The following is a 23,096-nucleotide window of genomic DNA, read 5'->3' on the forward strand; positions in this document are numbered from 1 at the left end:
TTCCCCTTGTAACACAATCAAAAATTAGTACTAAAGTTAATAAGTTTGTCATATTTGTTGTATAAGACAACTGGGGAATAGCAAAATCATCACTGTATTGACTAGCTTTTATTTTATCATTGAAAATCCAAAAATAACGAAATAAAGGCGATTTGATATCATGCGTTTCCTTAGCACGCCAAAAAGCACAATAAAAACGGAAACCATTGTTTTGTTTACGTTCATCTCTGATCATAAGAAGAAACGAACGTATTTACACATCTGCGTTTAGGTTAGCTATTGCAGCAACAGCTATCTTATATGATTATATCATGATTTTGTTATCACCAATGTTGTTTTCCTTAATTTTCTCAGAATTTTGAAATAGATTAAATGAATGCGATTTATATAAAACAGAAACCTTCCGTTTGTTTACTGTAAGCTCCATCGTCGATCATAATGAACAAACGAATGCATTAAACATGTTATCAAGGTGATAACTAATGATATTAAGAGCTTTTAGTAAATATTTACACCCTGTTAAAGTTTTAACTGCCCTGTTCCAAATTTCACTGTTATCCATAACCTATAGGTAAAGGACTTATGTTTATATACATACATATACCAAGGCACTTCCCCCAATTTTGGGGGGTAGCCGACATCAAACAATGAAACGAAAAAGGGGACCGCTCCTCTCTACATTCCTCCCAGCCTGACAAGGGACTCAACCGAGTTCGGCTTGTACTGCTAGGTTGCTACAGTCCACCCTCCCCCGTTATCCACCACAGATGAAGCTTCATAACGCTGAATCCCCTACTGCTGCTACCTTCGCGGTCATCCAACTATATGTTTATATAGTTAGGAAAAATAAATTACTCTAAAAATTATCATTTTTATTTAAGTAAAGAATATGTTTTCCTTGCCTTTTAACCCTGAAATCTCATAATGGGGGAAGGGACGTTCCTGTATAAGTTAATCTATGTGCTTAATTTTCTAAATTAGTACCAGTGGTCAACTTTGTTTAAGTGAATCAGTGTGTAAGGAAGTCAAATTGTCATGTTAAGGGTCGAAAATAGTTCTTAAAATGTCTTGATTTTAAAAACAAAAGGCCATAAAATGAATTTGCTTTTACCTTTCACCCAATTATGTCATTTACTTACGTGTCCTTTTACTGTATAAAATCTGTATTTGTTCCGTAACCGAAATACAAACCACGCTATTTACAAAGGGTTATTACTTTTAGCGTAGCTGAAATGGCGAGCCATTAGAATTTAACGAGGGTGTATTACCCCCGCGCTAGTTAGCGGGGGGGTAGGGGAGTGGTAGCTAGCTACCCCTCCTCCCCCTCACACACAGGTGAATACTCACTTTCACTTTTGGCTCGGACTGTGACAGACGTCTCTGTCTTGGTCCTCGCTTGGCAGCCATTGTCTGTTTTGTCTTTACTTAATCGCTTACTTTTCTTTTACTCAATATATATGTAAACATGTTTTCATGTTTGTATATATATTTGAGTATAGAAATAAGTAAGTTTCCTTTTCAGATGTGTGTGTGTAGTGTACGATATCTACGTGGAGGCCTCGGCAGTTAGGCCACCACGGCCTAATTTTATGGGTTGCGATCGAGTTTGACTTCGGTCTTTCTCTCTCTCTCTCTCTTGAGGTCGTTCACCCTTTTACTATGTTTTACTACGCCCTTGTAGCTTCCTTCCCGTGTGGGTGGGGTTGCTACGCCGTACATTTTGTTTCAATTAGTTTATGAATCTAATTGTAGTTGTTAATTTTTCAGCTTGTAGAACGATTCCTTTCGGGGTTTTCGTTTTTTTCTTTAGTGTTCATTCATTTTTAAATTACATAATTACATAGTTACATAATTATAATTGTTATAATTCTGTTTTGGTTACAGCTCTCCTTCCGCGAGTGTAAGTGGTTGTGAGGGCACGTGCCTGTTGTGTAATTCTTGTTCCTTTTCCTCGGGATTCCTCTTCGGAGCCTTCCCGGGGGAATGAATGTGTACTAATATTATTTGTTTTTATTTTTTTACAGTTACCGATCTAGTTCGTTTCTGTAATAGAGCAACGGTGTGAGCTGTCTGGTTGAGTCCTGGGGATTCGGCTGTTGCTGCCTCCCCCCTTGTATTGTCGTCAGGGGCGTGTCTCCTTCTACTGGTAGTACTCCCGTGTCGACGGACAGCTCTCCAGTTCATTTTAGAACAGTCAGGAGGCTTGCCTCCTTGGGCGGATAACTTTCCTTCCGAGGGAAGTTTTTTCCTGTCCAGGCTTGAGCTTTTCCTCTTTTGGGGGGTTCTTCTCTTGCCTTTTTTTCGTGCGACTATGCTCTTGGTGCTGAGCGGTCGCACCTGCAGTTTCGCTCAAGGGGCTGGGCAACTGCAGGAGCTCCTCTTCGGAGGATTGCCCCTTTTAGGTCACTGGCTGACCAGTCTCTTCCACGAAGTGTTTCTCTTTCGTTCGCGAGAGAGTACACTCATAGAGACTCCTCTTCGGAGGTTTCTTCTGTTGCTGTTGCTGTTGGCCTCCCTCGCCGTAAGGCCCTCCGTCCGCCTCGTCGTAAGGGCCTCTCATCTCCCTATAAGGGTGCTTGAGGCGCCTTTTTGAATCTCCGTTTGCAGCCTACAACTTCTTTTTCTCGATCTTCCGTCTTGGTGCAGATGGACAGCAGTCTAATCTCGTCTTCCGACGGGCAACGGTCTTCCCGACGGACAACGGTCTTCCCGACGGACAGCGGTCTTCCGACGGACATCAGTCTCCCGGCGGACAACGATCCCTTCGGGGCTAAGGGTTGCCCCCACGGGGGTTCTTCCCTTGCGTGTCAGGGTTTCCCTGCGCGCCCTTCTGTTCGTCAGCGCTCTCCTGTTCGTCAGCGCTTTCAAGATGATCTTCCCTGCGGTTCCTGTTACGTGCCCTGTGCGCCCACGTTCGCCCTCGCGATCTAGAACTTCGGTTCAGGTCGGGGTCAAGGACTCTTCTTCTTTGCACAGGCTTCCACGCGTAGCCTTCTGCTCGTCAGCGATCATCAGCTCGTCAGCGATCATCAGCTCGTCAGCGATCATCAGCTCGCCAGCGATCGTCAGCTCGTCAGCGATCATCAGCTCGCCAGCGATCTCCGGATCGCCCACGTGTGTTACAGCTGGCACGCCAACGTTCTCCAACACTTCTGAAGGAACATGGTTCGCCAGCTACTAGCTCAACTGCGGATGCTGATCGCCATCGCGCGACCCTCAACTGCAGATGCTGATCGCCATCGCGCGACCCTCAACTGCGGATGCTGATCGCCATCGCGCGACCCTCAACTGCAGATGCTGATCGCCATCGCGCGACCCTCAACTGCGGATGCTGATCGCCATCGCCCGACCCTCAACTGCAGATGATGATCGCCATCGCGCGACCCTCAACTGCGGATGCTGATCGCCATCGCGCGACCCTCAACTGCGGATGCTGATCGCCATCGCGCGACCCTCAACTGCGGATGCTGATCGTTATCGCGCCATCGCACAACCCTGAACGATTGCCCGCTTACGCATGCTGCTCCTCATCGCACAACCCTGAACGATCGCCCTCTTGCGGATGCTGATCACCATCGCACCCTTTCACGCGATCATTCACCTGCGCATGCTGCTCGCCATCGCACAACCCTGAACGATTGCCCGCTTACGCATGCTGCTCCTCATCGCACCACCCTGAACGATCGCCCTCTTGCGGATGCTGATCACCATCGCACCCTTTCACGCGATCATTCACCTGCGCATGCTGCTCGCCATCGCACAACCCTGAACGATTGCCCGCTTACGCATGCTGCTCCTCATCGCACCACCCTGAACGATCGCCCTCTTGCGGATGCTGATCACCATCGCACCCTTTCACGCGATCATTCACCTGCGCATGCTGCTCGCCATCGCACAACCCTGCACGATTGCCCGCTTACGCATGCTGCTCCTCATCGCACAACCCTGAACGCTCGCCCTCTTGCGGATGCTGATCACCATCGCACCCTATCACGCGATCATTCACCTACACATGCTGCTCGCCATCGCTTACCGCCAGCGATCTTCTTCACCTACGCGGCAGCACGATCCCTCGCCGTCACGCCCATTCGCCTGCGCGCCCGCGCGATCGCTCGCCCGCGCGATCGCTCGCCTGCGCGCCCGCGCGATCGCTCGCCTGCGCGCCCGCGCGATCGCTCGCCTGCGCGCCCTCGCGACCGCTCGCCTGCGCGCCCGCGCGACCACTCGCCTGTGCGCCCGCGCGACCATTCGCCTTTGCGCGACTGTTCGCCCTCGCGCGACCATAGTTCGCGGCGAATTCCACAGCCGGTGGTAGCAGCAGGGACGCGTGCTCCTAGGCGGCACTCGGGATCACCTCCATCCAAGCACAGGTTGGTAGTGCAGGACGAAGACAGGTCAGTACAGCATTCTTCCCACCTTCTTTTCAGGCAGGAACCGTCGTGTCCTCTCCAAAGGATCGCCCGATCCCTTTCACCTTAGCGAGGATTTCGGACTCTGTGTCCTTGGAGCAGCAGACATGGTTTGATCCGCTGGCACGGGCGTTAATGAGGTTTATGAAACCAGCACTCACCGGCCAGGGTAACAAACCAGCGGCTGTCTCTCCTACGCTGAAGAGAAAGAGAGGAGTGGACTTCGTGGTGACTTCCCCAAGGGCGAAGTTGGTTCCCAAGAGGTCGGTCTCGAGGGTCCCCTCTCCTGCACGAGTACTCTCTCCTTCTCCCGCCCTGGAAGGATTTTTGGCGGGGGGGCTTTCCGTTGAAGATTTCTCCATCGGACAAGGGGTGACTGCTTACCTCTTCCTCTGGGAGCTTACCAGGTTCTTTCCCTCCTCGGTTACGGCCCGAGGTTTGGTTCAAGGAAGCTACAGGAAGATCAAGGGTACTTTCCTCCTCTCGAGCTCAGGCACCTTGGCCTTTCGTCGTTAAGTATCTACTTGCGGACAAGCTCGATGTTGTACCATCTGGACGCGCTGACTGAAGGCTTCATTCGGGTGTCTCATCTGTGGAGGTCAACGACCTCAGACACCCTTCCATCCTTGAGAAGAGTTTTGTCTTTGCCCAAGGACAGAGACTTAGACGTCTGCTGTGCGGAGTAAATCGACTTCCGGTTTCACTCCTCCAAGGCGCTTTCTTCCAGACTCTGCAGGGCTCCAGCTCCCTTTTCTTTCAACCACGTCGGCCCAAGTTATCGGCTACGACAACTGGGACAAGGTGTCCAATTGCAGTTTCCTCCTGTCAGGAACAGATGGCACGGGAGACTCCCCCGGGGGGGCATAGTCCTAAAAGGAGTTCACGAACTCTAGGATTGCAGGTTTTTTCGCTGGGAGGATGCTTAAGGTTACTCATCCGAATGACAGCTTCCCGATGCCCATTCCCGCACAATCTCTGTGAGTAGCCAAGGATATCGCGCCTGCCGTCTCTGTCAGCGAATTCAGTGTCTCTGAACCTCTATGCCATAGCATCAGCAGAGTTGCCCGGTTGGGCAGAATGATCCATACCTTAGGCGAAGGTCTTCCTTAGGATCATCGACGGCTTCACCCCCGGCCCCCTCAGTCGATCCTTTCTTGTAAGGAAGGATCTGAGAGGGGATGTCCATAGTCGACCTCTCAGCCCTGATCAAGTTTGTCGAACAAACTTCGGCCAGCGTAGACCAGCAGAATCGATCAGACTGGTAACGAGGCGACAGGACTCCTTTAACCCTGGATCGGAAGGACGGGTACTTTCAGTTTCCATTCCATCCATCTTCCAGGGTGCTCGTCGAATTCAGCCTAAACTGCAAGTATTCCTGCTTATGATGCAGTGTGGCTATCCCGCCGTGGCATAGCAGGTTTGTTTCCCCAGAGAACTCTCCCTGCCTTCCTCTTGGCCGCTCAGGTGCAGACTTCCGCCTCCTCTGCTGTTTGGAGGGCTGGTCAACTCCGGTAGGCTCGGGTTTCGACCTTCTTCAGCGCCGGGAAAAGCTTCCGAATGCTGACCATGAGTGTGGGCTCATGGTATTTTGCTTGGAGCCTTCTCTTCCTCTGCCTCAACATCTGGAGTATCTGGCCATGATATTGAGTCAACCGCCTTACCACGTTGGAAACCCCGCTTCTCGTCCGTCCAGCGAGGTTAAGCAACGTCGGTACTTGGATGGGTGACCACCTGGGGACGCCAGATTCTGTTACCACATCCTCCGAGCCTTCCTTTCGGTTCACCGTGGCAAGACTGAGGAGAGTCGCAGTACCTGTTCTCAGTCAAGCAGAGTTTTCAGCCCTACCTTGGAACGTTTCCTAGTTCTTCTTTCCTCATTGACCCGTTTATAGTCCGAACGGTCGCCTCAGGATAAGTTCCATGTGGGGCGATCCAAGTTCCGGTGGCTTCAGGCAATGTTTAACCGGACTCCCTGGCCCTATGGGACCAGCGGAACTATTAAACCTACAATGGGTGTTGACCTATGGAGCCTCTTGATGGTAGTGAATATTCTCGTCCTTTCCCCACATTCTTGATGCGGTTCTCGGACTCGTCAAAGGAAAGGGGGGGGGGCATGTTCCGGTCCAGGCCTATGGTCAAGACCTGAAGGATACCTCTCCATCATTCAGGCAGGCTTAAGGGCCTTAGTCTGGCCCCTCTTCAGATCCTACCGCTCCTGCCAAGTCGCCCCGTTGCGTGTCGACTTCATGCTAACCAGCAGGGGACGCATTTTCACACCTTCACATCTTGCAGTAGAGATATCGGGATGATTGAGATTCTCTCAATTCCACCATCGGCTCTCTCATTCCAGGCAGGGGAATGTTTCTCTCAGACTATCCGAGCAGAGCCTCATAGAGAGAGTGTACCTAGGGGTCTTTGACCTTGGGTAACCAGCAAGTGCTGGTCTGGGGGACCTGATCGCGACAGCTTGGAACCTCAAGCTTCCGCTAGTTTTCCCCCCAGTCTCAGACCCCGAGACTCTGGCAAGATGCATTCCGGTGATGGTGGGACAACTTCGACGCCTGCGTCTTCCCTCCTTTTTGTCTGCGGACAATGGGTCTCAACAAAACCAGGTTGTCTGTCAACCTTTCAATGGGAGAGCTCCACTGGGACTATGTGCAGAACGGTTTCTGGACCCTCTGCTTCCCCTGACGGAACTCCCGGGAGAGCTTCTCCCACGGCGCAGACTACTCAAGCAACCACACTGCGACATCTCTCCCGAACCGGGGCGTCGCTTCGGCTTCATGCCTGGAGACACTACGCTTCCTCCTCTAGAAGAGACAACCCGCTACAGTCGCGGTACGGAGGTCGCGTCATCTGCGATAGTCATCCACAGGGGTCTCCCAGGCAAAGTGAAGAGTCTAAGGTGGTTGGTGCCGTGGGAGATATACCTCTTCCCGTGAGGCCTCTTCTCCAGCAATAACGGTCTTATTGCCTTTCGGCGGGAGGAAACTCCTTTCCGCTCTTGGCAATGAAGCCTGTCGCTCAGCCTTTCCCTGACCTTCAGGCTTAAAGGAATAACTTTTTCCTGCCCGCTGGATCTATCCTCGCTCATGCGAAGCTACGATCGTCCCTGCCCTAGTCGGAGGAAGACCTCCAACTTGGAGCATGGCTCGGACTTTTAGTCCTTTAAGAGATCTTCTCAAGACCCTTTTACGACAGGCCTCGGATTGTATTCCGCCCTGGGTCTTCTGCTCACTCTGGCCACGGCCAGTGTGTAAGCAATCTTCTTGGTCTCTTACTACTCCCCCCCTTTCTAAGGAAGAGGGGAAGGCAACATTCAGGCTCGCTCCTGAGTTGTTGGCTAGACTCAGAATCTGTGGGTCCCGACCCTTCGGTCCGATTCATTCAAGATTTTGAGTCTCCATTCTGTGTCTGATGTCCCAAGACCTTCTCTTTCTTGCCAGTACAGGAATCGAGAGGTTAGCGCTGGGAACAGCTGCAGTTTGGCCTCAGTTGCAGCCGATTTGGGAACACAAGGAGGACATGGGGGGAGAGTCACCAGTATACCTCTTCAGCCCGGACTCAAGGACATTCATCTCGACCTGTCTTCAGACCCTCCCCCGTCACGTCGCCCTACAGCACGATGTTGGATACATCGCAACGTCCCTCGCCTTCGAGTAATACTACTCTGTGACGCAGGTGCTACAAGCTGGAGTCTGGAAGCGTCTGATGACCTTCGCAGCCCGCTTCCTGCAGGGCGTGACCCACAGGAGTCTCGATACGTTTTCTATCGCTCTGTGGTGGCTACACAACAGCTGGTCTAACCTCAGGCTCCTTTTTGGACAGGTAGCAGAAGGTTGAGGGCATTGTTATCAGGTTTTAGTCTGCATGAACGAAAGAAGTATGTCTGGCCCTTACTTCTTTCTTCATCATCCCCTCTACGGGGAAGCAGCATCCTGGTCTCTGCATAGCTGACCTCGAACCTCTGCAGGTAAACCATGCTTCCTTGTGTTCCGAGTATTGAGTCAATACTGTCGCGTCCCCCATACCCTGACGAGGTGGTATTGGGAACGTCTTAACCCAGAGTTCCTTCTGGAACTCCAGGTCAACTGCCTAAGACGGGTCACACTTCTTCCTTCACACACAAGCTTACATAGGCCACATGGTTCCTTGTGGTGCAAGGAACTTGTGAGGTGCAGGGACTCCTTTTCTCGAGTGCGACTCACTCGGATTCTGAGTCCCCGGGTAAAGCCAAAGCCAGTATGGCTGGGGACTTTCCACCCTTCCTAAGGGATAAGTCACCCTTTGTAAATAGCGTGGTTTGTATTTCGGTTACGGAACAAATGACAAATTCGAAGATAATTTGTATTTTTCCTAACCATACAAACCTTAGCTATTTACACATATTTGCCCGCCAGCCCTGTCCCCCAAGACAAGTCCTACCTCTAAGTGAAAGTGAGTATTCACCTGTGTGTGAGGGGGAGGAGGGGTAGCTAGCTACCACTCCCCTACCCCCCCGCTAACTAGCGCGGGGGTAATACACCCTCGTTAAATTCTAATGGCTCGCCATTTCAGCTACGCTAAAAGTAATAACCCTTTGTAAATAGCTAAGGTTTGTATGGTTAGGAAAAATACAAATTATCTTCGAATTTGTCATGTTTCTTTTCTGATTTTTCGTTTTTCCTTAGCTGGTCGGAGAAAATGAGAGATACGAAAGGCAAGTGAAACTGTTGTGTGGTAACCAGACCATCGAAGATACTCCAGATGGTGATCATGGATGCACGGATGATTCTAAAGAGGTAAGTTCTAACGGATGATTCTAAAGGGGTAATTGTTCCGTAACCGAAATACAAACCACGCTATTTACATTGGGTTTACCTTTTAGCGCAGCTGAAATGGCGAGCCATTAGAATTTAACGAGGGTGTATTACCCCCGCGCTAGTTAGCGGGGGGGTAGGGGAGTGGTAGCTAGCTACCCCTCCCCCCCCCCCTCACACACAGGTGAATGCTCACTTTCACTTTTGGCTCGGACTGGGACAGACGTCTCTGTCTTGGTCCTCGCTTGGCAGCCATTGTTTGTTTTGTCTTTACTTAATCGCTTACTTTTCTTTTACTCAATATATATGTAAACATGTTTTCATGTTTGTATATATATTTGAGTATAGAAATCAGTAAGTTTCCTTTTCAGAGTTGTGTGTGTAGTGTATGATATCTCCGTGGAGTCCTCGGCAGTTAGGCCACCATGGCGTAATTTTATGGGTTGCGATCGAGTTTGACTTCGGTCTTTCTCTCTCTCTCTCTCTCTTGAGGTCGTTCACCCTTTTACTACGTTTTACTACGCCCTTGTAGCTTCCTTCTTGTGTGGGGGGGTTGCTACGCCATACGTTTTGTCTCAATTAGTTTATGAATCTAATTGTAGTTGTTAATTTTTCAGCTTAGAACGATTCCTTTCGGGGTTTTCGTTCTTTCTTTAGTGTTCATTCATTTTTAAATTACATAATTACATAGTTTCATAATTATAATTGTTATAATTCTGTTTTGGTTACAGCTCTCCTTCCGTGAGTGTAAGTGGTTGTGAGGGCACGTGCCTGTTGTGTAATTCTTGTTCCTTTCCCTCGGGATTCCTCCTCGGAGCCTTCCCCGGGGAATGAATGTGTACTAATGTTTTTTGTTTTTATTTTTTTACAGTTACCGATTTAGTTCGTTTCTGTAATATGGCTACGGTGTGAGCTGTCTTGTGGAGGCCTGGGGATTCAGCAGTTGCTGCCTCCCCTTTGGATTTTCGTCAGGGGCGTGTCTCCTTCTACTGGTAGTACTCCCGTGACGATTGACCGCTCTCCAGTTCATTTTAGAACTCGGGAGGCTTGCCTCCTTGGGTGGGTAACTTTCCTTCCGAGGGAAGATTTTCCTGTCCAGTCTTGAGTTTTTCCCCTTTTGGGGGGCTCTTCTCTTGCATTTTTTTTCGTGCGACTATGCTCTTGGTGCTGAGCGGTCACACCTGCAGTTTCGCTCAAGGGGCTGGGCAACTGCAGGAGCCCCTCTTCGTAGGATTGCTCCTTTTAGGTCACTGGCTGACCAGTCTCTTCTACGAAGTGTTTCTCTTTCGTTCGCAAGAGAGTACACTCATAGAGACTCCTCTTCGGAGGATTCTGCTGCTGCTGTTACTGTTGGCCTCCTTCGCCGTAAGGTTCACCATCCGCCTCGTCGTAAGGGCCTCTCATCTCCCTATAAGGGTCCTAAGAGGCGCCTTTTTGAATCTACGTTTGCAGCCTACCAACTCCTTCATCCGCCCTGGTGCGGGCAACGGTCTTCCCGACTGACAACGGTCTTCCCGACGGACAACGGTCTTCCGACGGACATGTCTCCCGGCGGACAGGCAACGGTCTTCCGGCCTGCTCCTGCTCAGTGTTAGCGCACAGGCGCTCTCCTGCTCATCAGCGCTTCCTGATCGCTAGCGCTCTCCTGTTCGCCAACACTCTCCTGTTCGTCAGCGCTCTCATGATGATCATCTCTGCTGTTCCGGTTGGTTCCTGTTACGCGCCCTGTGCGCCCACGTTCGCCCTCGCGATCTAGAACTTCGGTTCAGGTCTGGGTCAAGGACTCTTCTTCTATGCGCAGGCTTCCACGCGTTGCCTTCTGCTCGTCAGCGATCATCAGCTCGCCAGCGACCTTAGACGCGTCAACGTTCACCTGCTCGCCAGCGATCTCCTACCTTGTCAACGATCGCCATCGATCTGCCACGCGTGTCAGTTCCCCTGACCACCATCAGTAGCGATCTAGCGCTCGCCTGCTGTGTACCACTATCTCCGGTAGCTGAGTCTTGCCGTAGATCTTCCTCCTGCTCGCCAGCGCTCACCTTTTCTTCTGTCCTTATGTGCGCCAGCTTTCTTCAATCGCCAGCGCACATCTGCGCGCCCTTCTTTGCCGCGCACCAATGGGCGCCAACGGGTTTCTGACCGTCTAGGATCGCCTGATTAACAGCTGGCTTCAGCGCTCACCTTTCTGATGCACCTGCGCGCCTTCTGTTAGCGCGATGCGCGCTAACCATCACTAGTCTCTCTCACGTTGGCAATCGCCTATGCACCCGCGCGATTCTTCAGCTGCTCGCTAGTGTTTTGTTAACGCACCACCGCTCGCCAACGCGCCGTCGCTTGCCGACGAGCCATCGCTTGCCAACGCTCCGTCACTCTCCTGCGGGCTATTGCCTCGCCAGAACGCGCCATCGCTCGTCAACGCGCCATCGCTTGCCGACGCGCCATCGGTCTCCCGACCGCCTGTGCTCACACGCACGGCCACACGCCCACGTTCCTGCGCGACCGCACGCCTGCGTGCCTGCACGTCTACTCTCATGCGCGACCGCGCACATGCTCTCCAATGTTCTCCCGCGCGCGAACCAACGGTATTCCACCGCGCGAACGGACGGTTTCCGTCGCGCGGACGGACGGTGTTCTGTCGCGCGAACCGACGGTGTTCCGTCGCGCGAACCGACGGTGTTCCGTCGCGCGAACCGACGGTGTTCCGTCGCGCGAACCGACGGTGTTCCGTCGCGCGAACCGACGGTGTTCCGTCGCGCGAACCGACGGGGTTCCGTCGCGCGAACCGACGGGGTTCCGTCGCGCGAACCGACGGGGTTCCGTCGCGCGAACCGACGGGGTTCCGTCGCGCGAACCGACGGGGTTCCGTCGCGCGAACCGACGGGGGTTCCGTCGCGCGAACCGACGGGGTTCCGTCGCGCGAACCGACAGTGTTTTTTCGCACGAACGTCGGCTTAATTCTTGCAGTATCCATTGCTCGCCTATGGGTTATCACTCGCCGACCACCAGCTCTCGCCCTTCCTTCCACTCTCGCCCTCCTTCTGCGCTCCTTCGCTCACCTTCGTTTGCGTTCCTGCGTGACCGCGCATGGGCGCTTCCACGTTCGCTCACGCGCATGGGCGCTTCCACGTTCGCTCACGCGCAAATCATTGATTTACCATCGCGCGAGCTCCAGGGCGATTGCGACCACGATTCCCATTGGGGTTTTCGCAGCATGGCCAGCCTGGCGAGTTCCAGAACACGGCCTCACCCCGTAAACGCAGAGCATGGCACTTGCAAGAATAGGAAGAATCTTCAGGGAGGTCTGAGCAACACTCCTCTTTCCAGAACCTGGGTTAGCCCTTCCCCGTCATTCCCTGGAAGGATTTTTGGCGGGGGGCTTTCCGTTCGAGATTTCTCCATCGACCAAGGGGTGACTGCTTACCCTTCCTCTTCTCCACCTCGTGTAGGGGGCTTACCAGGTCCTTTCCCTCCTCGGTTACGGCCCGAGGTTTGGTTCAAGGAAGCTACAGGAAGGTCATGGTTACTTTCCTCCTCTCGGGCTCAGGCACCTTGGCGTTTCGTCGTTAAGTATCTAACTTGCGGGCAAGCTCGATGTTGGACCATCTGGACGCGCTGACCGAGGGCTTCCTTTCGGGTGTCTCATCCGTGGATGTCGACAATCTCAGACACCCTTCCATCCTTAAGAAGAGTTTGTTTGTTCCCAAGGACAGAGACTTAGACAGCGGCTGTGCGGAGGAAGGCGACTTCCGTTTTCACTCCTCCAAGGCGCTTTCTTCCAGACTCTGCGGGGCTCCAGCGCCTTTTTCTTTCAACCACGTCGGCCTAAGTTATCGGCTACGACATCTGAGACAAGGTGTCCAATTGCAGTTTCCTCCTGTCAGGAACAGATGTCACGGGAGGCTCCCCGGGGGGGGGGGGGGGGGGGGGGGGGGGGGGGGGCATAGTCCTAAAGAGAGCGGCAGAGTTAACGAACTTTAGGATTGGCACCCCCCCCTTGCAGGTTTCACACTGAGAGGATGCTTAAGGTTACTCATCCGGATGACAGCTTCCCGATGCCCATTCCCGCACAATCTCTGTGATCAGCCAAGGATATCGCGCCTCCCGTCTCTGTCAGCGAATTCAGTGTCTCTGAACCTCTATGCCATAGGGTCGGCAAGAGTTGCCCGTTTGGGCAGAATGATCCATACCTTAGGAGAAGGTCCTCCATAGGATCATCGACGGCTTCACCCCCGGCTTCTTCAGTCGATCCTTTCTTGTAAGGAAGTATCTGAGACGGGAGTTCCGTAGTCGACCTCTCAGCCCTGATCAAGTTTGTCGAACAAACTTCGTCCAGCGTAGAACAGCAGAATCGATCAGACTGGTAACGAGGCGACAGGACTCCTTAAACCCTGGATCGGAAGGACGGGTACTTTCAGTTTCCATTCCATCCATCTTTCAGGGAGCTCGTGGAATTCAGCCTAGACTGCAGGTATTCCTGCTTATGATGCAGTGTGGCGATCCCGCCGTGGCATCGCAGGTTTTTTTTCCCCAGAGAACTCTCCCTGCTTTCCTCATGGCCGCTCAGGTGCAGGCTTCCTCCTCCTTCGTTTTTTGGAGGGCTGGTCAACCCCGGTAGGCTCGGGTTCGACCTTCTTCAGCGCCGGGTCAAGCTTCCGGATGCTTACCATGAGTGGGGGTTCATGGTATTTTGCTAGAAGCCTTCTCTTCTTCTGCCTCAACATCTGGAGTATCTGGCCATGATATTGAGTCAACGGCCTTACCATGTTGGAAACCCCGCTTCTCGTCCGTCCAGCGAGGTTAAGCAACGTCGGTTCTGGTCGGTACTTGGATGAGTGACCACCTGGGGACGCCAGATTCTGTTGCCACCTCCTCCGAGCCTTCCCTTCAGTTGACTGTGGCAAGGCTGAGGAGAGTCGCAGTACCTGTTCTCTGTCAAGCAGAGCTTTCAGCCCTACCTTGGAACGTTTCCTAGTTCTCCTTTCCTCATTGACCCGTCTATAGTTCCGAACGGTCGCCTCAGGATAAGTTCCATGTGGGGTGGTCCAAGTTCCGGTGGTTTCAGGCAACGATTAACCGGACTTCCTGGCCCCTATGGGACCAGCGGAACTATTAGACCTGCAATGGGTGTTGACCTATGGAACCTCTTGATGGGAGTGGATATTCTCGTCCTTTCCCCACATTCCTGATGCTGTTCTCGGACTCGTCAAAGAAAAGGGGGGGGGGGGGGGGGGCATGTTCCGGTCCAGGCCTATGGTCAGGACCTGAAGGATACCTCTCCATCATTCAGGCAGGCTTAGGGGCCGTAGTCTGGCCCCTCTACAGATCCTACAGCTCCTGCCGAGTCGCTCCGTGCGCGTCGACTTCATGTTTCTGGCGTGTTCTAACCAGCAGAGGACCCAATTTCACACCTTCACATCTTGCAGTAGAGATACCGAGATGATTAAGATACTCTCAATACCACCATCGGCTCTCTCATTCCAGGCAGAGGAATGTTCTCTCCGACTATCCGAGCAGAGCCTCGTAGAGAGAGTGTACCTGGGGGTCTTTGGCCTTGAGTAACCAGCAAGTCCTGGTCTGGGGGACCTGATCGCGACAGCTTGGAACCTCAAGCTTCCGCTGTTCTTCCCCCCAGTCTCAGACCCCGAGACTCTGGCAAGATGCATTCCGGTGATGGTGGGACAACTTTGACGCCTGCGTCTTCCCTCCTTTTTGTCTGTGGAGAATGGGTCTCAACAAGACCAGGTTGTCTGTCAACCTTTCAATGGGAGAGCTCCACTGGGACTATGAGCAGAACGGTTTCTGGACCCTCTGCTTCCCCTGACTGAACTCCCGGGAGAGCTTCTCCCACGGCACAGACTACTCAAACAACCACACTGCAACATCTTTCACGAACCGGGGCGTCGCTTCGGCTTCATGCCTGGAGACACTACGCCTCCTCCTCAAGAAGAGACAACCCGCTACAGTCGCGGGACGGAGGTCGCGTCATCTGCGATAGTCATCCGCAGGGTTCTTCCAGGCGAAGTGAAGAGTCTTCGGTGGTTGGTGCCGTGGGAGATATACCTCTTCCCTTGAGGCCTCTTCTCCAGCAATAACGATCTTATTGCCTTTCGGCGGGAGGAAACTCCTTTCCGCTCTCGGCAATGAAGCCTGTCGCTCAGCCTTTCCCTGACCTTCAGGCTTAAAGGAATAACTTTTTCCTGCCCGCTGGATCTTTTCTCGCTCATGCGAAGCTACGATCGTCCCTGCCCTAGTCGGAGTGAGACCTCCAACTTGGAGCATGGCTCGGACTTTTTAGTCCCTTAAGAGATCTTCTCAAGACCCTTTACGACAGGCCTTGGATTGTATTCCGTCTTGGGTCTCCTGCTCACTCTGGCCGCGGCCAGTGTGTAAGCAATCATCTTGGTCTCGTACGACTCCGCCCTTTCTAAGGAAGAGGGGAAGGCAACATTCAGGTTCGCTCCTGAGTTGTTGGCTAGACTCAGAATCTTGGGGTCCCGGCCCTTCTCTCCAATTCCTTCAAGATTTCGAGTCTCCATTCTGTATCAGATGTCCCAAAACCTTCTCTTTCTTGCCAGTAAAGGAATCGAGAGGTTAGCTTTGGGAACAGCTGCAGTTTGTCCTCAGTTGCAGCCGATTTGGGAGCACAAGGATGACACGGGGGAGAGTCACCAGTATACCTCTTCAGCTCGGACTCAAGGACATTCATCTCGACCTGTCTCCAGACCCTCCCCCGTCACGTCGCCCTACAGCACGATGTTGGATACATCGCAACGTCCCTCGCCTTCGAGTAATACTACTCTGTGACGCAGGTGCTACAAGCCGGAGTCTGGAAGCGTCTAATGACCTTCGCAGCCCGCTGCCTGCAGGGCGTGACCCACAGGAGTTTCGATACGTTTTCTATCGCTCTGTGGTGGCTACACAACAGCTGGTCTAACCTCAGGCTCCTTTTTGGACAGGTAGCAGAAGGTTGAGGGCATTGTTATCAGGTTTTAGTCTGCATGAACGAAAGAAGTATGTCTGGCCCTTATTTCTTTCTTCATCATCCCCTCTATGGGGAAGCAGCATCCTGGTCTCTGCATAGCTGACCTCGAACTTCTGCAGGTAAACCATGCTTCCTTGTGTTCCGAGTATTGAGTCAATACTGTCGCGTCCCCCATACCCTGACGAGGTGGTATTGGGAACGTCCTAACCCAGAGTTCCTTCTGGAACTCCAGGTCAACTGCCTAGGACGGGTCACACTTCTTCCTTCACAAACAAGCTTATGTAGGCCACACGGTTCCTTGCTGAGCAAGGAACTTGTGAGGTGCAGGGACTCCCTTTATTGAGTGCGACTCACTCGGATTCTGAGTCCCCGGGTAAAGCCAAAGCCAGTATGGCTGGGGACTTTCCACCCTACCTAAGGGTAAGTCACCCAATGTAAATAGCGTGGTTTGTATTTTGGTTACGGAACAAATGACAAATTCGAAGATAATTTGTATTTTTCCTAACCATACAAACCTTAGCTATTTACACATATTTGCCCGCCAGCCCTGTCCCCCAAGACAAGTCCTACCTCTAAGTGAAAGTGAGCATTCACCTGTGTGTGAGGGGGAGGAGGGGTAGCTAGTTACCACTCCCCTACCCCCCCCGCTAACTAGCGCGGGGGGTAATACGCCCTCGTTAAATTCTAATGGCTCGCCATTTCAGCTGCGCTAAAAGGTAAACCCAATGTAAATAGCTAAGGTTTGTATGGTTAGGAAAAATATAAATTATCTTCGAATTTGTCATGTTTTAACGGATGATTCTAAAGAAAAAGTTTTAACTGATGATTCTGAAGAGATAAGTTTTAACAGAGGATTCCAAAGAAAAAGTTTTAACTGATGATTCTGAAGAGATAAGTTTTAACGGATGATTCTAAAGAAAAAGTTTTAACTGATGATTCTGAAGAGATAAGTTTTAACAGAGGATTCTAAAGAAAAAGTTTTAACTGATGATTCTGAAGAGATAAGTTTTAACAGAGGATTCTAAAGAAAAAGTTTTAACTGATGATTCTAAAGAGATAAGTTTTAACAGAGGATTCTAAAGAAAAAGTTTTAACTGATGATTCTAAAGAGATAAGTTTTAACGGATGTTTCTAAAGAGGTAACTTGATGATTCTAAAGAGATAAGTTTTAACGTATGATTCTCAAAGGGTAAGTTTTAGAGATAATTGTTTAGGAACAGCAGATAATATGTTAGTTTATGAAGTTTTGGAAATTAATATTTGAAGATATCAGTGTTCTACTGTATGGGTAGAAGGAATTATTTGCAAGATTTGCTGTTTTTTTTTTTATCAAACTTTATCCCTTTGTTCTTATTATCACTTGTAATTGGTAAATAATTGATCAAGAACAGTCTGAGAAGTCTCGTTTCATTGTTTGTATGTGACTTACCTATTTGAAGTTGTTATCGATCTTAACCCTCTCATGATACTGGGTACAGTATGACAATATTGCTGTTAGGGCAAAATTTACACATCCGCAGAAAAATTAGTTTCTGCTACTCGGTGTGGCCAAACTATAATAGATACCGTATTAACTTCCAGTTTCTTGCATTATATCAAGGAATGATTAAACATTTTAATGACGTAAGCAACCAGAATATCTTTGCAATGATAAGAGATATTAAAAATTAAACATGAAAATTTTATGAAAAACATAAGATAATTTTATAAAATTTTCATAAAAAATAGATTTATTTGTTCCTACTCTAATACAAACCTTCGTCCTTTACTTAGAATAGATAATAGCAAAGCTGAAACACGGCAGTTAGAATAATAACAATGTGTAAACAACCGGCAGGTTGTTATTTTTGATAGCGAGGAGGCAACTGTCCCCCAACAGCTTCCTGACAACTCGCTTAGATTTCAGCCATCGGTGAATGCACAGGTTCTTGCTGGCTGGAACTTTTGTAGCAGGATTTTTTAACAGTTCTATTTTTCTCTTTCCAGTGTGTTTGGTGTGAGTGACTGTTAATTGAGGATGGTTCCTGTTACGCGGGAATGTCTGGGGGTGTCGCCAAAGACCTGTGACACTTTTATAAGTGCTCCCTTACAGATCCTCATTGGTTATGCCCTTCATGCCAAGGGCATTCATGTTCTCAAGTGTCACCGTGTTCTGAATATTGGGAGTGGCCATCCTCCCAGTGGGAGAAGAAACCTAGGAGGGATTCTTCGCCTTCGGGGTCATCTGCAGAGTCGAAGAAGGCCTGGGCAGCTTCTTCCAACCCCGCTTTCAGGTAGTAGGTTGGCCAAGGCACCACCTGCCTGTAGAGATACTATTGTGAGAGTTATTGGGTCCTTTGACTGGCCAGACAGTACTATTTTGGATCCCTCTCTATCTGGTTACGGCTAATTTATCCTTTGCCTACATATGCACCAAATAGTCTGGTTTATTCTTTCCACATTCTCCTCTGTCCTCATGCACATGACAACATTGAGATTACCAAACAATTCTTCTTTGCTCAAGGCTTTAACCACTGCACTATAATAGTTCAATGGCTACTTTCCTCTTGGTGAGTGTAGAAGAAACTGTAGAATGAACTTTTCTAGGAGACAACCACTCCGAAATCAAACCAATGTTCAGTAGTCTTGGATAGTGCCTTAGCCTCTGTACCATGGTATTCTACTGTCTTGGGTTAGTTCTCTAGCTTGAGGGTACACTTGCACAAATTACTGCACTGTAATTGTTCAGTGGCTACTTTTCTCATGGTAAAGGTAGAAGAGACTATATCTATGGTAAGCAACTCTTGTAGGAGACGGTCGCTCGGAAATCAAACCAATGTTCTCTAGTCTTGGGTAGTGCCAAATCATCTGTACCATGGTCTTCCACTTATGAGGGAGAGTTGGAACATTGTTTATGCATTGCCTTGACAGTCAGTCATGTTCTTACGCTCATTTTCACTTTTACATGGGCTGTCAACCCGCTGGCATTGACAGGCCACTGATTTACAAAGTATCAGGATGCTCGTCCTCTACATTATCGTGCTCGGATGCAGCAATCCCAGTTTTAAAGTTTCATCCAGTTGAAGTGACTTCCACTCTCCTATGTAAAGAACTTAAGGTTTGTATTTTGTGTAGGAAATAATGACAAATTTGGAAATAATTTGTATCCTAACAGTACAAATCTAGAGTTCTTTACACATACCTTACCTGCCATCACCTACCACCGGAGAAAATCCCAGCTACAATCAAAGTGAAGAAGGTATGAGTGAGGGAAGAGCCGGTTCTTCTCCTCGATACCTCTGGTAACAACTGTAACGATTGTTGATATTTTGTTAGAAGTTTCATAGCCGTATGACAGCTTGCGCTGATCTCTTCACCCATTTAAAAACTCCAGGTTTGTATTGTTAGGAAAAATACAAATTACTTCCATGTTTGTTATTTTTATGTAACAAAATTTACTATAAAGTTTTTTATATGGAAACGTTGATTTGTTCTGACATGAATACAAACCCTTGTTCTTTACATAACAGAAGATAACAGTACAAGCTGGAACATGGCCATAAAAACTTTTAATGTGGTGTCAAAGACATCACCGGTTGTTACCAATGGGTAGCTGGAAAACAGCGCTCCCCTGCTCACTCACTACAACTCGACCCTAATTTCAGCCATGGTTGAGAGCGGACGTTCTTTTCCATGTTCCTGGAACTGGCTTGCCTAATATTTTTTTATTTTCCTTTTACAGACATGTGCAGTGTGAGTGCTTGAGGATGGACGACGTGCAGATTTGTCCTGTCGTTGTGGATTCTCACTGGCTTTGCCCTACATGCAGAGGACACTCTTGCATATAGGCTTCTCCATGCCAAGATTGTTGGGAGTGGCTATCCTCCCAGTGGGAGCGGTATGGCAGGGGGAGGAAGAAGTCTAAAAGGGATTCTTTGCCTTCAGTGTCTTCCTCAAAGTCAGAAAATTTCTGACTTCCTTCCTCTCTTGGTACCCTGCCCTCGACCTCTTCTTGTTTGACTTCCACCGGTGGTCGATTGCACAAGAGAGGTGGCCGTTTAACCCTTGGGTGACCGTCGGGTCAGGAAGCTCTTCCCGTCTCCCTTAGTGAAGCAGTAAAACCTTCCTCCCTTGGGGAGTTTGCATCCTAAGACGCATTTCTTATGTCTTTCCTTGGGACTTTCGGGTCCCCAATCGAATGATAGGCTACTGGAGGTGTTGGTTTGTAAGGCTTAGCAGGACAGTGTTTGCATTCCTGCAGGCATTGGCTTCAGCCCTTCTCCTTATAGAGGCGACAGGAGGGAGCCCCCTCCTGCCAGGTCTCTTCCCCCCAGACCTGCGTCCTCTGCAGCAGATCCTCTCCCATTGTAGGATCTGCGAGGTAGCGCTCAGGCGAACACTCCCCCAGCTGGTGGGCAACTGAAGACCTTTAGGTCTCAGGGCAGGGATTTCCTGGAATGAGGAGAGAGCGAGCGGAAGAAATACATTGACTCCAACCTTCATCACAGGCGTAAAATTACTTCCAAATTTGTAATTTTTCCTGACCATACAAATCTGAGTCCTTTATTCATACTTTCCCACCATCACCAACCCTCTAGAAAGTCCCACTGCAATCGAAGTGACTACTCAGTGAGCTACCCACCCTTGGCAGTTAACTACTGACCAACTACCTATACCTTGCTATAAAATTTTTACTGCCATATTCCAACTTTGCTGTTATCATTCTCCTAGATAAAGAACTCAGATTTATATAGTTAGGAAAAATGAAAATTAATTCCAAATTTGTTTTATATATATCCAATTTGTGCATGTGATTGTTAAATTTAAATTCTATTTCTAACATCTTTAAATTACTAATTTCTCAACTATAATAGCAAGTAGGCAAAATCAGTAGTGATTCAGACATTTTGAAAGTGGAGTAAAGTGGGCATTTGGGGGAGACTAACAATACAGCATTCTTGTTTTTTATTTTATAAGTTTAACTATGTATTATTCTATAGGTATAAAAGTTCCCTGAACCTTAGGAGTTTAACAAATAACAGAGCCTATGGTAAACCAAACTAATTAGTATTTGTTATTAATAAGAAGAAAAATAATACATTGTTTATTTTATGTATATGGAGCATTTGAGTAAGTGCAGTACAGTATATAGTTTACTTATGTATGGTAGTTAGTTTTGCAATATTGGGAGTGGTCATCTCTTTATTTCACTTTTATTTTCGTGAGAGAGTAGAGCCTTTCTGACAAGTAATTATGTCTATTATTTCAGGTTCTACGGTTAAGGCTGGAACTAACAGATATGGAGAAGAAACTGCATGAAAGTGAAACTCGCTTACAGGCTGAAACATCAAGCCTTAAGGAAAAGATATCGGCTCTTAATATCCAGGTCACTCAGTTGAGAAATGTTTTGAAAACACATTCTATACCAATGTAAGTTAGATTAGAGTCACTGGTGCTCACAATGTAAGATATTTAACCCATCAAAATTCAGCTGTATTACAATTATATTTATTGAATGCCTTGTACAGTAATTAGGTTTGCTTCAACGTAGATACAAACCCTCCTCTATTTATAGGGTATACTTCCGGCGCAGCTGAAAGACAAGCCATGATCATTTTAGTGAGGGATAACTACCCCATCCGCTAGTTAGCGGGTGGGGCGTGGGGTAGACTGGCTATCCCGCTCACTCACACCTCTCGGCTGAGTAACCACTTTACTTTATGGCTCGGTAGAGGACGGACATGCTGCCCTTCTCTCCCGCAAAGACTTGCCTTGAGTGTTTTTCTGTTTTTTTTGTTTTCTTGTGTGTTTTTGTTTATCTTACATATATATGAGTATATGCAGAAGAACCATACGTTGTTAGATACTTGTAACTTTGCTGTTGACAACCTATCCGACTGCCTCCGCCGTAAGGGAGTTGTCATTGCCGCCCTCCCTGCGACTGTTGGTCGGCAGGTTCTCAACACTGCCGTGTGTTTGTTTCATTACTGAATTAAAGTGTATAACAGTTCAGCTCCCTTTCGAGGAATTATCGTACAAAGAAGGTGACTTATTCCCCGAATAGTGTTTTTTGCGCATCAGAACATGAATTGTAATTGATCACAACTTCCTTTTTTCACATGTAGCAGCGACGTAGAACACAAGGCCGAGTGCTATGGCTGCTCTGTTCGTTATCCTGCGCTCCATGTGGTAGCTCGTGAGCTGTCCTCGTTACGAGGTAGCATTCGCTGTCAACCTACAACTTGATGTTACTCCTTTGAGGGGAAAGACAGAGTGATTTTTTTTACGCCTATGCTTTTTTCCCATAGAGCTGGGAGAAAGCTTTACTTAGGCTATTTCCTCTTGCAGGAGGACTTCTCTCTCGTTCGCGAGAGAGATTTTTACGCCTACGCTTTTTTCCCATAGAGCTGGGAGAAAGCTTGCCTTAGGCGATGTCCTCCTTTGGGATGACTTCTCTTTCGTTCGTGAGAGAGAGTTTCTTATGCCTATGCTTTTTTCCCGTAGAGCTGGGAAAAAGCTTATTTTAGGCGATGTCCTTCTTCGAGAGGACTTCACTCTCGTTCGCGAGAGATATATTATTACTGTATGCCTATGCTTTTTTCCCATAGAGCTGGGAGAAAGCTTGTCTTTGACGATGTCCTCCTTCGGGAGGACTTCTCCCTCGTTCGCGAGAGAGATATTTTACGCCTACGCTTTATTCCCATAGAGCTGGAAGAAAGCTTGTCTTAGGCGATCTTCTTCGGGAGAACTTTCCTCTCGTTCGCGAGAAATAACTTGTCGGAGCATGCTGATCCACCAGGGGCGGTGGCAGAGCTTTCTCCAAAGCAGGTTATCCCTTCAGGGAAACCTGTCTCTCGTCCTCGAGAGAAGACCGCCTCTGGGCATCGGTGGTCCCCCGTTACGCTTATGGTTTTCCTTCAGGGGCGG

At 49.3% G+C, this 23,096-nt stretch overlaps 1 protein-coding gene across 2 annotated transcripts in view; it reads left to right on the top strand.

Annotated features, from left to right (window-relative positions):
* The window catches only part of LOC137625924 (GRIP1-associated protein 1-like), a 109,771-nt gene that overhangs the window by 20,741 nt on the left and 65,934 nt on the right, over window positions 1–23,096 (top strand). For both annotated transcript variants that reach the window (XM_068356934.1, XM_068356935.1), the window contains exons 4-5: window positions 9,080–9,190; window positions 21,439–21,599. In XM_068356934.1, the coding sequence (XP_068213035.1) occupies window positions 9,080–9,190; window positions 21,439–21,599 (272 nt within the window). The remainder of the gene's footprint in view (window positions 1–9,079; window positions 9,191–21,438; window positions 21,600–23,096) is intronic.

This window comes from Palaemon carinicauda, chromosome 33 (genome assembly GCF_036898095.1).
Source record: "Palaemon carinicauda isolate YSFRI2023 chromosome 33, ASM3689809v2, whole genome shotgun sequence".
NCBI lineage: Eukaryota > Metazoa > Arthropoda > Malacostraca > Decapoda > Palaemonidae > Palaemon > Palaemon carinicauda.